At 37.4% G+C, this 15,453-nt stretch overlaps 1 protein-coding gene across 3 annotated transcripts in view; it reads right to left on the bottom strand.

The window, feature by feature from the left end:
* pld1.L (phospholipase D1 L homeolog) overlaps window positions 1–15,453 on the bottom strand; it is a 107,836-nt gene that overhangs the window by 30,278 nt on the left and 62,105 nt on the right. For all 3 annotated transcript variants that reach the window (XM_041562040.1, XM_041562039.1, NM_001136170.1), the window contains 8 exon segments: window positions 13,262–13,327; window positions 12,560–12,618; window positions 11,861–11,953; window positions 10,290–10,442; window positions 6,286–6,435; window positions 4,708–4,791; window positions 1,944–2,025; window positions 1,114–1,224 (listed from right to left, as the gene is read on the bottom strand). In XM_041562040.1, coding sequence (XP_041417974.1) covers window positions 1,114–1,224; window positions 1,944–2,025; window positions 4,708–4,791; window positions 6,286–6,435; window positions 10,290–10,442; window positions 11,861–11,953; window positions 12,560–12,618; window positions 13,262–13,327 — 798 coding nt within the window.

Below are 15,453 nucleotides of genomic sequence, written 5' to 3'. Positions count from 1 at the left end.
CCAGTATCTATACTAATTGTAGATTTTAGTATCACAGTAGCTCATGATTTTATGTACAGAAGGCTATACATCTAAATAGCCACTAATTTGGGGAGGTCACTTAACAAGCAAGATCTGCTCCTGATTCAATATCAGGCTAATTGACCTTTGGATCAACAATCGCATCATAATTGCCACAAAGGCAGGCTGTTGAGAAGGACTGCATCAACAAATTGATGTGGTCCTTGTTCTAATAGGAAAAATCTTAGCTACCCAATGGATATCTTCCTGATTTTTGGACAGATATCTGTGGGGCAGGTCCATAGGGCTGAGTTGACAGCATTTATCGGCTTGTGTATGGCCACCTTTACAGAGACTGTCGAAAGCAAAAGCCTTCCTGCAATTTAAATTTAACTGTATGCATCAATTTCCAAGACAATATAATTAAGTAAGAAAGATTAGTGTATCTTTTAAAAGAAATCTTGAAGTGTATTTACTTGAAGTACAAAACGTCAGGACAGGCCTTTACAGAGTCAGCTTTATGTCAGCTATATCAGTCAAAGCAGTTATCAGCAGCACACCGTAGATTTGAACAAACGTGAAATTTATTGTATCAAAACATTTCAAACAGGGCAATGTTTCGGGCCACCCGGGCACTTTATCAAGCCTATGCTTGAAAATGGGCACGGGTGGCCCGAAACATTGCCCTGTTTGAAATGTTTTGATACAATAAATTTCACGTTTGTTCAGATCTACGGTGTGCTACTGATAACATCTTTGACTGGATTACTTGACCCTGAAACAGGCGTGGGTCCTTCAGTACAGCACCTGGTACCGCAAAGGTATGTGTTCAAGGCTTTAAGCTCTCCACCTCGGTTTCTGCTTATGTCAGCTATATGACAGTAATGCCTCATTGCAAATGACATTCCAATAATTTGCATGTATGTTGCAAACAATTAGGGACATCCTTGCCCAACCTGTTCTTCCAGTTGTGTAGTGTGAACATATAAACCAAATCTTTCTCTCTTCAAAATGCAACTTGAGTTACTGTGGAATGTAGTACACATAACAATATAGGATAAGCCATCTGCCAAAGGGTTTTGTTTTATCAAAGTCAATTCCTGCAGCTTGTACCTTAATATTTGGATGAATGCGCAGCAGGGTCCTCTTGCTGTATTCGCTGTTGATGCCCAGAGCAAGTTCTACTTCCTTGTACAGCATAACAAAAATTTTCACACCTTGTTGCTGTGAAAAGGACATACTTTTTAGCAGCATCACTTTTAACATGGATCAGATATTGTGCAGACGCTTACTGAGAAAAACACCCCTATTTTTTGGTATTGTGAGTTAATAGCCCAGCAGTTTTTTTCTGTTTTCATTTGGTTGCTCACAGCACAGCTATCAGCCGTGACTTAGAGATGTGTGTTGCACAAACATGAGCATGCTCATGCACCTGATCAGACAGTCAGTCAATATCTAGGTATATCTCATTTGTTGTACATTTCCGCAGTCTAGGCATTACAGAGTATGATTTCAGAACAGCCTTCGTGAATGCCTGCATGCTGATGGCATAATACCAGCTGTGTGAAAGGTCAATTACTCAAAAGAATTAATCATTGTATAGAGCACGATGTGGTAGGTTAGATCAAACATTATAAAGTTAGGAATTGAGAAGCAGGGTTTGGCCAACACACGTTATCCCTTCTGAATTTTTGGCAAGTCTCCTGGATGTATACTACCCCCAACCTGAGGGAATGAAGGAGGGTGGCCAAAAACGCTTGAATTTGCTTTTGGAGAAGTGGACATCTCTGGAACAACGTTTCTTTTTTAAGGAAAATGGGAAAATAATAATAAAAAAAAAAAAGATTGGGGAAAACAACTAATACTGTTGGCAATGCCAACTTAATCCTTTGTACTATTTTATAAAATGTTTTTTATGTATTTTAGTAGTTAGAAGAACTTACAGCTTTTCGTTTAAGAATGCAGTCCAGTCTCCATCTGTTTCCTTCCACAACAGGACGCTTGAGAAAGATTTCAGGACTCAACCTTGAGACACAACAAAGGAACAAGCACCGAATACATTAGCAAGAGATCTGTCAAATACTAATGTACAGTTTCAGTTTCTAATTGAATGAATACGTTTCTTGAAGAAACAAAATTCAGTTAACTTTTAAAATTAATCTCTAAACCTCATCTTATTGCCCCTAGCAATAATTCATGTTTCTTTAAATCTTCCTTCTGTTCCTTCTCCAGTTACATTATATTACTGACCATTATAAAACAGAGAATGTAACCTTCACCGGATTACAATGTAAACAGAGCTAGAAACAGATTTCATTGAGTATTAATACATATCTAAAAAAGAATAATGGGTAAGATTCAGAAACAGGGGTGATTCTGTGCTCCTGGCCACCCTGAGGTGATCTTTCCGACGCTGCTCCACACACATATCCTATGTTAAAGAAGCCCACATATCCTTCTCGTTTTAAAAAAAACGTTATAAGATGTTGGAAAATTGGAGCCTAGACCATATGTGATCCAACTGACAAAGAGCCATTTATTTACATGGTCCAGTTTGATTAGTTGCCAAGGTTGCTGACACAGCTTGCTTAATGTTATGGGAAAAGTCTTGTAGGAAATTCCTTCTATAACAAGGCCATAGTATTAATGCACAAGGGCATTTCTGTCAGTAGAAACTTAACCACAACGATGTGGGAAAGTATGCTCAGTTCACATAAAGTGCAAATAAAATGCAATATTTTTATATTCCGTAATTTTATATCTATGAGAAAGCTTTGCAATTTGGCATTTTATGCCTTAGGAAATCAATTTTTCTGGATTCAAAGGATTAAAGGCCCTGTAGTATTATATCCTCTACTGCCTGCTATTTCAACATTAACCTAAATTGGGGGTTAAAATAAATATCAGATTATTTAAATAGAAAGGACAAGATAAAGTTAAATATCATTCACATCAATCCAAGGTCCCAAACACATTCACACACACAAAATGTGTCAATTTTATCAGGAGCCAATTAACCTGCCTGAGTTATTGCTGTACATGCTGGCCAGCTTTAGGACAGTGGCTGACTTGGAGGAGATTTGTTGCCCACGATTATTTATGCACAACTGTGAGCGACAAATCTCCCAAAAATGCGTCTCCATTGGAAATAATACAGAAATCACTGACAGTAAAAAAACAATTCGCGAGGCAGTTGCATCCAGAAGAAACTTTTTCGACTTTGCAATAAATTGGTTTTTACTGCCAGCGATTTCCAATGGAGATGCATTTTCGGAATTTTCAAAATTTGTCACCTACAGTAGCGCATAAATAATCATAAGAGACAAATCTCCCTGTCGGCCACTACTCTTAAAGCGGCCATTGAAATAGCTGCTACTCACTACTGATAGCTCTACTTTGACTTCAAAAGAAATTGCAATGGTTGACACTGCACCTCTGATAAAATAATATACCAATTTCAGTTGAAAGAGCCTCTGTAGGGCAATCTCTAATGCTACCCATTGATGTCAGCATGAAGTGAACCATACTGGGTTGTGTATATGGTCACAGGCTTGATAAAGGGCCCTGTGCGGCCCAAAACGTTGCCTTTTTCTACTGTAATGAGCCAATAAAACATTTGAAACGCAACAGAAACCTATTTGTCAGTGTGCTATGGTCGTATGGACTGAGCATGAAGTGAACCATTGTGAGTAGTTGGCATCATGTTCCAATAGGTTAGTTGCCTCATAAACAATATATATCTGGCAGCTATTGGGCTTCTTTTATAATGGCAGTGAAAGGTTATAAAGCACAAAGACATAAGGCATACACCCTCAAAGATGTGCTGCATGGGCAAATTACATTTTCCAGCAGTTTCAACCAATGAACTGAAATCCATTGAACAAATATATTAGTTGGATATTGGAGCCAGTTTCTGTATGCAGCCCTAAATATATGTATGTATGTATGTATGTATGTATGTATGTATGTATGTATGTATGAAAAGTAAGTGGGACATAGGCATTCCCTGATACTCCTCATACATTTAGTGCAACTTGGTAAAAGCAAGAAAGAAGTACCAGAATTGCAAGGAAGCCTTGCACCCGTTCAAACTTTGCCCTGCACTGTGTGCCAGAGATTTATTCTGGTGCAAGTTACTAAGTCCAGCCTTTCAAGCAAGGACACAAATGATATCGTTCTTAAACCGACACAAATGTCAAAACTGTAAAATACAAGCCAATAATCTGTGATAAAAAAAAAAAAAAAAGTTCTGGAATATGCAGATAAAGTTTCTAATTTGATTTGATTTGATCCTTCTGGTGAAGGATTCGGTAACTGGCTCAATCCAAAAATGATACATTAAGTGCATGTCAAGTTGCGTTGTTTCTGGGACATGCTGCTTTTACCTTTTTTCTCACCATGTTAGCCAAACTGCCACAGCAATGAAGCATATTTCTGAGACATGTTTGAATAAATCACCTTATAGCACTGGCTAAGAACTATTTTTTTTTTCCTCTAAGGAAAGTTCTGCACTATATATATATATATATATATATATATATATATATATATATATATATATATATATATATATATATATATATATATATATATATATATATATATATATATATATATATTTATTTATTTATTTATTTAATAAAATAATCACATAATGGCACAAACTTTATTTTTAAAACCAAATGTCAAAATATGTAAAATACAAACCACCAATCTGTGATGAAAATTTCTTCTTTTGCTGCTTCCATTGCATCAGCCACATCATTGAAATAACATTTTGCATTAACATACCTACAGTAAACCAGAGGAAACAATTAAAAAATATATATGGTAACACAGATTTATAAAGAACCTATTTTTTTTAAATCCATTATAGCATTGGTAACATAGTAAAGTGCCCATTTATACTCATTCTTGAACCTCTCACAGTGCGTTTCCATAACCTTTTTGCTGCCTTGTAAGTATAGATTTAAATTTCCAACATCACCATGTGACTTACAATATTAAATACCAATTAGCTCTTGGCAGTAACAAGAATGCAAATTAGGCCCATAAATCTCAGGTCAATGAACCATTCCAAGTTGATTTCCTTATACTGACAGCAGATATTTATAAGCAATTACTTGATTATCATTCCTAAGCAATCTGCGCACTGAGCTAATAAAACTGAAAGTCACATATTAAAGGAAAAGTTCACCTTTAAATTACTTTTAGTATATCGACAGACCTGAACAGCTCTTTCATTTGTCTTCCTTTTCTATTTTGCATAATTTAAAAAAAATATTTTTGTCATCCTCTTCTGTCTAAAAATGATATCTGGTTGTTGGGGGGGGGGAGGGGTCAATAAACCCAGCAAACATAAAACAGACAAGCTGTTGGTCTTTGATGTATGATTATATCTTATCTCTGTGTTTAGACCATTCCCTAATGATCTTCCATCCTGACTTCCTGGTTGATAAAGACCTAACATTTAGAACATCTCACTAAATTCCAAGCCTGAGCGTTGTATAAGAATGCTAAAGTCAAAATCCACCAAAAAAGTTTAATTGCAGATTGTGAAACACCCCATGAGGTACAATACTAAGATCAACATAAAATGGTGGAAGGTAGATCACAGTAATAGCTCACTGTTGACAAAACATTCTGCCCAGCAGCTGTTGTTGAACAACTAAATTTAGCACCAGCAGCACAAGGACAATAAAGGGAGCCATTATAGTTTATAAACATCTACAGGGCAAAAAACAAAGGTTACTAAAGTACATAAAATTGCTTTGTTTTTACCTTTATTCCCCTCCTGTCCAGCATCACACTGTGTGAGAGATCCACAGGGGCTACTACCCAAGGGCCCCCCTCGCCTACTTGCTCACATACCGCCAGCCCGTCCCCACCCCACATGCACCTTAAATTTACATCGATGCTCACTGGGTTTTTTCCCCAGTGTCCCACCATCCCAGTCCAAACCTGGCCCTGTCCCACCTCCTGGAATCAGAGGAGTGTAGAATAAAAAGCTTTGTTTTCTAGCTGCCTATATCTCAGGTTTATAGTTCGATGAAATTGTCTAACTTCTTGGTTTGAAAAAAACAAGGACTTGGAATCAAGTGTAAAAGAAAAGTTTCAGTTTCAAATTCTGCATGGTTTAGTGCATTAAATAACAAAAAAACTGTTTATAAGGATCACATTGAACACAGGTATACATTGTACTCTTTGGAAACATTTGTCTTCATGATTTCATAAGAAGTCATAAATGCACTAAACTGAACTGAAGCGATATCTTGGGGCACTTACCAATTTGAAAGTGTGTTATTTTGAATTGCTGCATATGAACCAAATCGATGATCAGTAAGGAAATTTTTGCCATTTTTTCTTACAAATTCCTCAATTGCCTGACCCCACCATCGGGCATGCCTGTAGCTGTTACATTTCAATATCAAGGTCCTAAAAATAAATAAACCAATCAATCAGCATTTAGCATTGAACAGTTATATATTTGTTTGTTCTTATTTAGGGCCATAGCACATGGGTTTGCTACTGGTGTATTTCATACAAAAAAAAAAAGTTGCTTCTTTAAAGTTTGCCTCTATTAAGTATTATATAACTATGAATCAAAAGTACATTTGCCAGTTTGCATTGCCTTTGTGTATTTTACTACTTTTCTATAATGCCTTTACTCTATTTGTATTCCTGAAGAATCCAAAAAGGAAGACATACAAATAATAGAGCAGAAAAAGGAAACTGTATCTCAGAAACAACACTGCTATGTCTGCTATAGAAGGCTTCTACAGCTACAGTATATGCAGCATCACTGCTGATTTAACTAGCTTACTAAGATGGAGGATGTAATAATAAGTGCAAATTTTTCTGCAGGTCTAATAACCAACAGTAACTAATCTAATGGCAGCATTTGATGCTATAAAGGAAACTAATTGGTTGCCAAGGTAACTAGGCCTGAAGGAAACGTGGTGCTTATTTTTGAATGATACCATTAAAAAGGAATAAAGGAAAAAACTGTGCATATTAATGTATTATTTTATTGCATGCGACTTTGTGTAGCAGACAATAACAGGTGTTATTGTTTTCAGCTTAGTACTTATTTTAAAAAAAATTCATATGATCAATAAAAATATAGTTTTTTTTATTACCGATTTAGGCTTAAGCTGGCCATAAACGTGTAGATTTACCTTTATATCAGATGAACGTTCGTTTGGTGCCATCTACCGACCTGCCACTAACCATTCAGTTCAAATAAAGTAGTAAAAGAACAGATCAGACGATGTTCTGCCCCTGACAGCAATCATATGAAAGTTATGTCCGACAAAAGCTGGGAGAGTCTCCCACTCCAACACATGCAGAGTTATTATCGGTAGCCCGGCATAAATTTTAATGTGTCCAATCAACTGAACAACCAATCAACATCCAACGAAAAATGTCTGGACACTCCACACACGGCCTGAAAATCGGACGAAGCGGAGATTCGTATGATCAAATCTTTGCGTCTATGGCCAGCTTTAGATAGGGTTTTTATTTTGGAGTGTAAACACATATTAGCCTTTTCCCAAAAACAGTGTTAAGGGATATTTTTACTCTGCATTTCCAGTAGCGCTTTATTGATTTAAAAGCAGACTGTGGGATTCCATCAGAAACACCCACAAAGACCCCACCTCCTAGCCAGTAGCCAGTATAATATAGCCTAAGGCAGGTAGGTTATGTTGACATTAATAGTGGCCAGGAAAAGAAAATTACAAAGTACGACAACAATTTTCCTATTTCCTGGCCACTTTATTTCAACAACACGTTTAGGGGCACATTTACTTAGCTCGAGTGAAGGATTAGAATGAAAAATACTTTGAATTTCAAAGTTTTTTTTTTGGCTACTTCAACCATCGAATTGGCTACTTCGACCTTCCACTACGAATTGAATGATTTGAACTAAAAATCGTTCGACTATTCGATAGTCAAAGTACTGTCTCTTTAAAAAAACTTCGACTAGCTACTTCGTCAGCTAAAACCTACCGAGCACCAATGTTAGCCTATGGGGACCTTCCCCATAGGGTTTCTAAGTAATTTCTGATCGAAGGAAAATCATTAGTTCGAGCCTTCACTCCCTTTAGAGCTTGTTTGCCTTGGGACTAGTAAGCCTTTGAAATGAGTATAACCAAGCATCTTTCAATCATAGATGTAGAAGCATCCTTTCTGTCTTACTAAAAGCTCTGGAAACCTCCAAATATTGAGAGACTGCTCTCACTAGATCCACCTGTACCAGAAGGGGATCCTTCACTGAAGCCTGGGTGAAAGAAAGTGCTGGAAGAACAATTTTTGTAGATTAGAATAAGCCTATCCGGGAACAAAGTCATGTTACTCTCCTTGATAGATATAGCGTGAAGAAAACTCACTCACTCAAAAACACAGTTTTTAAAGTTAAAATCCATGTAGAAGTTTCTTTCAAGGGCTCAAAAGGAGACGATGTTAAAGCTGAAAGAACTTGGGGTAGATTCCACGATGGCAGAAGATCTTTCCTTGGAGGCCGAATCCTAAGAACTACTAAAATCTTTTAACCACAGGATCTTCCACCCACCGGATACCTGATATTGCAGACAAAGCAGCCACATGAACTGTAATGTAATCCTTTCTCCAGAGTCTTTTGAAGATCCTGCCTAGGAGGTAATGGCCACACCTCCTCCATCCGCATTTTCATTAGAACCGGATACCAAGGACGCCTTGACCAATTCGGTGCAATGAGTATTGCTTCTATATTCTCTTTGTGAGAGCATTTGAGGCTTCTGCCTGAGGGTGATGACCCCTCGAATAAAAATAACGGTAGCTGAACATTCTTTGGTGAAGCCATAAGACCTACACTCGGCATCTCCCACTTCTCCACTGTTTGCTGGAAGACTAGGTGCTTGAGCTGCCATTCGCGTCTGCTCAGATATATTATAGAGACTGCTATATGAAAAATCTTCCTCCGAGGAAAAAAAATCCTCTCCAGAAATGGCATTAAAAAAGAACAAGAGGCTCTGGAAATACCCTGTGCAACTGCTTCTGAAAAACATACCAGAGAGGGAGACACACTGTCTTGACTTAGCAGATTTTGAAAAGGGGGCATTTTCATCTGCCAAAAGGCAAAGGCAATCTACACAGAACTTTTTATTAAGCAAAGTGGGATTGAAGCATCCTCTACACTCCATCTTCCCTCTGGCCTTGACAGATTTTTGCTTTCACAAACTGCCAAAAGAAAAGATGGAAACACACCAAAAACATAACTATCAAAATAGCCCACAAAAACTACCACTGCAAGATCAGACAAGGAGTGCTTTGACTGACCCTGATCTGCTCCAGGGATAGGAAACCCTGCTGCATTGTAGAATCAGCCACAGGTTAACATCTTGCTAGGTAAACGACAAAAAAAGTCTCTGGCAACAGCTAAAGACCCCCCATACACAGGCCGATAAAAGCTGCTGACAGACCGAGTCGGCAGCTTATTGGCTCATGTGTGGGGCCATCCGACCCAGTTAAAATCTCCTGTTGAATCGTGCCCGCATCTTTTCGTTGATGCAGTCCCGCGATCCGGCCGCCCATTTGGCCTTCATTCTGATCCAATCGATGGGCCCTAGGGCCCACGATTGGATCAGCCAGATATCGCCCACTTCAATGTAAGCATATCGGGGAGAGAACCGCTCGTTTGGTGACATCGCCAAACGAGTGGATCTCCCTCTACCTTAAGGCAGAGAAGAAGAAGAAAAAAAACAAAAAAAAACAGACTAGTTCTAGGAGGTGGTGGTGCATTTAAAGTTTTTGAGGAGGAGGAGTTTCTCTGGTTAAAGGCAGGAGGGGGCAGAGAATTAGCCAGAGTTTTTATGTTGACATATAGTGGCTAGGAAAAATAAATTTAATATAAACGCATAGCACTGCATACAAAACCATTTAAATGCGACATTATTTTAGAAAATATCAAACCCTTTTTAACAAATCTGAAATTATATTTTAATGACCCCTTTATATTAAAGTCTGAATTTAGAGTCATCAGCTACATACATTAAGCTGGGGTGCCATACAGATATTATATAGTAACACAAAGCACTGATACATTTTGGTATACCACCCAGTATCCCTTCCAAAGCTATAGCAAGTTAGCCGACATGAACATGTTATTTATGCACTTCTAATCCTGTTATGACCTAAGGAGGGCCTGGCTACGGACTAAACTGGGATTCTTGCACTTAAGAAGGGTGAAAACCTCTGTTGTAGAGTATCCCAGAGCAAATTTTCAGGGAATGAATATATTTTAAACTCACCTTGAAAGATTGTCAATTCGTAAACCATATTTGGTCTCTGTCTCTTTCTTGCCAATCTTTATGGTAAATTCCTTATCGACCAGAAAAACAAAAGAAATAGCCCCAGTGTCTAACTTCATGTAGAGAAGAAATGAATCTTTTACAACCAACCACCTAGTCAGACAAGAATACACTTCTGTTAGTATGCAAAGGATGTACAAATATTATATATAATACACAAAAGCCATGAATATCCTGTAAATTATATCCTTATAAACGGTGAGTTCTGATGTCATCAGTTATAAATGGTGAGTTCTGATGTCATTTCTGTCACATGACTCACTGAAATGTGTGTATTATAATAAATAAAGTACCCCCAGTTGTAAAATATGAGGATATTAGAAGTTAGCTCGGAGTTCCATGACCCGTATAAAAACACTCGGCCTCCGGCCTCGTGTTTTTATATGGTCATGAAACTCCTCGGTAACTTATAATATCCTTATATTTTACAAGAGGGGGTACTTTATTCACTATATAATTTAACATTATTAAGCTTAACTGAAATTGCACCCTACTCCCTGACCTGTAAAATATACAGTATAGGGCAAGTTGAAAGGCCCTTAAAGGAATATGATCTTTTATACACAGTTTATTAATTTTGCTTCTCAATATATATTAATTAGGGATGCAACGAATCCAGGATTCGGCCTTTTTCAGCAGGATTCAGATTTGGCCGAATCCTTCTGCCAGGCAGAACAGAATTTGCTTATGCAAACTAGGGGCGGGGAGGGAAATCACGTGACTTTTTGTCACAAAACAGGAAGTTAGAAATGTTTTCCCCTTGCCATATGCAAATTAGGATTCGGATTTGGTTCGGTATTTGGCCGAATATTTCGCAAAGGATTCTTGGGGTTTCGGCCGAATCCAAAATAGTGGATTTGGTGCATCCCTAATTTTAATAATAATTTGAGTGATTTTTCATGGTCAGTGCTGTGGCTAAATGCTGTATATGACACTACCCAAAGGAAATCTATTGCAGGTACAGTTTCAGGAGCACATTGTTGCTAAGATTTGGCAGCACAGAGACTGTTCAATAAAAAGCACAAGAAAATGATTTCCACCTCAAAATACAGGTGGGATTTTTTTTCTCAACCTCAAAATTAGTAAATAGACCTCCATGTCTGCTAAAACCAACATTTGAACTTTCAATACTCCCTATACAATTGGTTTGGCACCAATATTGACTTATGCAACTTGTTTCCCATAGTACATCTGGCAGTTCAGTGATCCTGGTGCAGCTGCTGAACTGTTACAATTTGCTACATTAGTTGATACATTTCTCAGCAGTATGACTTAAAAATTAGCAACTATTGTATCAATTCTAACAGCTTCCTTAAATAAAGCTCTGGGATTCTGCTCAGGAGGGTCAAAGGTAAGAAATATATTAATTTTACAGAGTCAATTGAAAAAAGTATATTTCTGGTGTACTATCTGAACACACCTAAACTAGAAAAACTGTTCCATGAATATATAAGTAATAACTCAAATACAGATCCACTCCGCTTAGTTTCAGAATGTGGATCATGCAGTACCTTTTTGACCATCGATAGCAAACACTTCCTTGTCCACAGCAATTTAAACCAGGTATTCTGTGACCACCAGATCTCTTCATTATTGTTCCTTCGCTACAACAACAACAAAAAAGTTACTGTAATTGGAAGTTGTGTTAAATCATAAACACAAGAAGGTTATGTGCAACAACGGAATCTGTAAAACGCCTATACTGGCAATATTCATAATGTAGACCAGCTGTACTTCAAAATTTTAATGCAAAATAGGGTTCAGATTGAGCACAATCCATATATGACAGTTGTTGATTTGCTAAATCCTCATAAAGTTGGCCTCATAAACATCTGTTTGTTTGAGGTCGGCAAAGAAGATTATCACTGCCCAAGTTGGCCACCCAAATTCGGGGCCAAATCGGCCTGATCCAATCATATGCCTGGGAGACACTGGATCAAAGATTACAAAGACCTGTTTGTCTTGAGGTCTGTGCAGTGAAGCAGTCCTCATCCGAGTCAGTTGCTTTTATCAGCCTGTGTATGCACAGCATTAAGAAGAAATTTTCTTTCTTGGTACTAAATATACCATAAAATTATGAAGACAGACCCCAGAACAAGAAAAACACATTATTACTTTTTAATCACACATATTTTTTCATGAAGCAATCGTGACACAGTGATGGAGAGAGGAAATAAAACAAAAGCATAAATATTTCCAATAAGACTTACATGCCCTTTGGTCCAAGATCATGAATGAAAGACAGCTGACTTACATCAATAAATTCTCTCTTTAAAAAAAAAAAAAAAAAAAAAAAAAGAAGTTAAGTGTTTAGCAAAAATACCTATTTTTCACTAAACTTGTCACTCAGATTTTACAGACTTAGCATTGCAAACATTTGATTTACTTTTTTTCCAAATGTTGCTACTTTTTAGATTACATAGCCAAATGCATTTCATTCTGCCCTTTTGCAGTCATAGATTGTCAGTAGACATGTAGCGAGTGGCCATTACCCAAATCATCATAAAAAGGCATATTACAATATGCTTTTGCTTGCTTCCTAGCCATTTCCTTGTGTAGATACTCTAGTAGAGGAAAGGCCATGCTCTTACATCCATCCTATACTGTTCATACACGGACAGTCATGGAGTGGACAAACAAGGGGCATATTTCAGTGTGGAAACCCACACAAATCTGGGGGGCATACAAACCCAATGCCATTTTGCCTCCCATACCACGGAGTAGATAAAAATCTTCTAAAAACCATGGTGGGCAATATTTATTATTGTATATACAGAATGATGGGAGTTTTAGTTTAACAAAAACTAGAGGGATGGATGCTATATGGCTATATGGTGTATTTGGCTAGCACAAGATATAAAACTGACCATGCCATCGTGCAAATAACATGCAGAAAATAATTCAAGACTTACAGTCGCATGGTAATTTCTGTACATGGGCATTTTTAATAATGCAGATATGTAATCTTCCAACTGTTTCTGTAAAAGGAAAAAAAAAAAGTTATCCCAAAAAACGATACATCTGTTCAGCAAACAATGTCAAAGTAAATTCATTCATGCAAAAATGCAAGTCCCAAATGAAAACTCCAGTAATAGCTATCCCATCAGCTTTTCATATTTTGATAGGCTTATCACTTAATAAAATAGCTAGGAAGCAAAATAATACTGGTTTTGTTTAATAAACAGGATGTATACAAAAATAATTCACAAAATGTTACATTTGGTTTTCCTGGCTTTACTTAAATGACAAAGAATGATGTAAAAATCTAAAGTAGCCACAGCTGGGTTCCGTTCCCCTGGACATCCCCTCCCATAAGTCTGCTAATTCATTATTTTTTTTCTTTCTTCTACTCTTCTCCACCATCCCTGTGCTAATGTCCATAATTTTTTCCTAACTTGAAATATATTATCAGTCAGTGTTCACCATCACTATTTGCTCCTGAATATTTTTCCTGCATTTGTATCTGAATAAATACAGATTTTTTGGGGTCAATAAAATCCCTCTGTAATGAAAAAGAAACATGCATATTTTGAAGCCAATATATCTGAGAAAAGTTTTAGTAGCTATTTCTGGATCACCTGCACCTGGTGAAGGCTGATGGGCTGCAACATGTAGTGCACAACTTCTCTGCAATAAATATACTATGATGATACAAGATATATCGTGCTCTCCGGGTACTACTTTGTTTATTTCTGGAACACTTAATGACCCCAAGAAAGCAAAATTCTATTTTGTCTACCACCATATGGGACTATATTTCTAAAATGGGCCCTTGTTGAACACTGGAGGAAGGAGATCTTAAAAGCCAGACAGGGCAGTTCGTTACCCCTATACTGTCCCTCAAAAAAGTCCAAGAATTCTCAAATACACTCAACACATATGAATCCCTAAATTAATGGAATGTGCCAAGGCAAATACCCACCTACACAATTATCTTATGTCAGTGTACCAGTTCAGGAAACACTTTACATCAGGGTGAATACAGCTTAGTTAGCTTGAACTAGCACAGCAAACATGCAAATGACAAATGGAGAAAAACCCACTACTCAAAATTATGCATTTCAGGCATTTCTCTAATTTCTATGTATACTATTTACACTTCTCAGGCAGGAACGTAAGAACAGCACAAAGCATTTTTCTCACTTAAAAAAAGCCTTTATTAGTGATTAGGGCATTACAGCAACCTTTCGGGCCATGCAGCCTTTTATCAAGCTTGATAAAGTTGCTGTTCTAAAGTTCCTGCTTGTGATGTCAGTGGAAAGCACCCTTTAACTTGCACCACCTTAAAGAAGAAGTGATAAGTGTTGTGCTGACTGCTTGTCTTCAATACTATTTACACTTCTCAGCATGGCATCAGACTTCAATCCAAGTCACCTAAACATAGGATCTCATCTACTCTTCATCGAATTGCGTTTAGATCTAATCTACCACAGGGCTGTGTGTCCACTGCAGCATTTCCTTTCCCAGGCCTCTAACATCATCCATCACCTTTCGCAATATTAATTTACCAGATTATTTGAAAAATCAGGGACACTTCTAACAAATGCAAGTAGTCAGACAGCAGTAACAGGAAGGTGATTGCATTTAAATTAAATGTAATCAGTGCAGCCCTTCTAATTGAACTTTCTAGAGGTGTACTAGATTTTTCACATATCTGGTATTCTTACCAGGGTAGTTCCAAGAGAACTAACATGGCCACTGCTCACTTAATGTAGCAATGACATGTCTGTACCAAAGGGAAATGCAACTACCCAGAAGTCATGCCTGCACCAGGATAAAGCTAAACCACTTTTTACATGTGCTTACAGAGTTTAGTCCTCACATCTGTTGTCATTAAAAGGAGACTTTGAACAATTCGGGAAAGCTTCAACTTGACTTCCCGAATTTTTTTCCTAGGTTTCCTGAGGTAAGACTTATCATTGTATTTATTGTAACTTTCCATGAAGAAAGCCTTGCTTTTGTTTTGCTCTCCGTCATTTTTAACATCCCAGAAAATCCCCCTTCAGTCATTGCTTCCTCTGCTTTATAACTTTTCCTATATAGCAGTCGGGCTATAAATCATATTACATCTCAAGCGAAGACAAACAAAAGTTAATGACTACTA

Source organism: Xenopus laevis, chromosome 5L (assembly GCF_017654675.1).
Source record: "Xenopus laevis strain J_2021 chromosome 5L, Xenopus_laevis_v10.1, whole genome shotgun sequence".
In the NCBI taxonomy this organism is placed as follows: domain Eukaryota; kingdom Metazoa; phylum Chordata; class Amphibia; order Anura; family Pipidae; genus Xenopus; species Xenopus laevis.
Note: the sequence above shows the minus strand (reverse complement) of the source record. Positions and strands in the feature narration are given on the sequence as shown.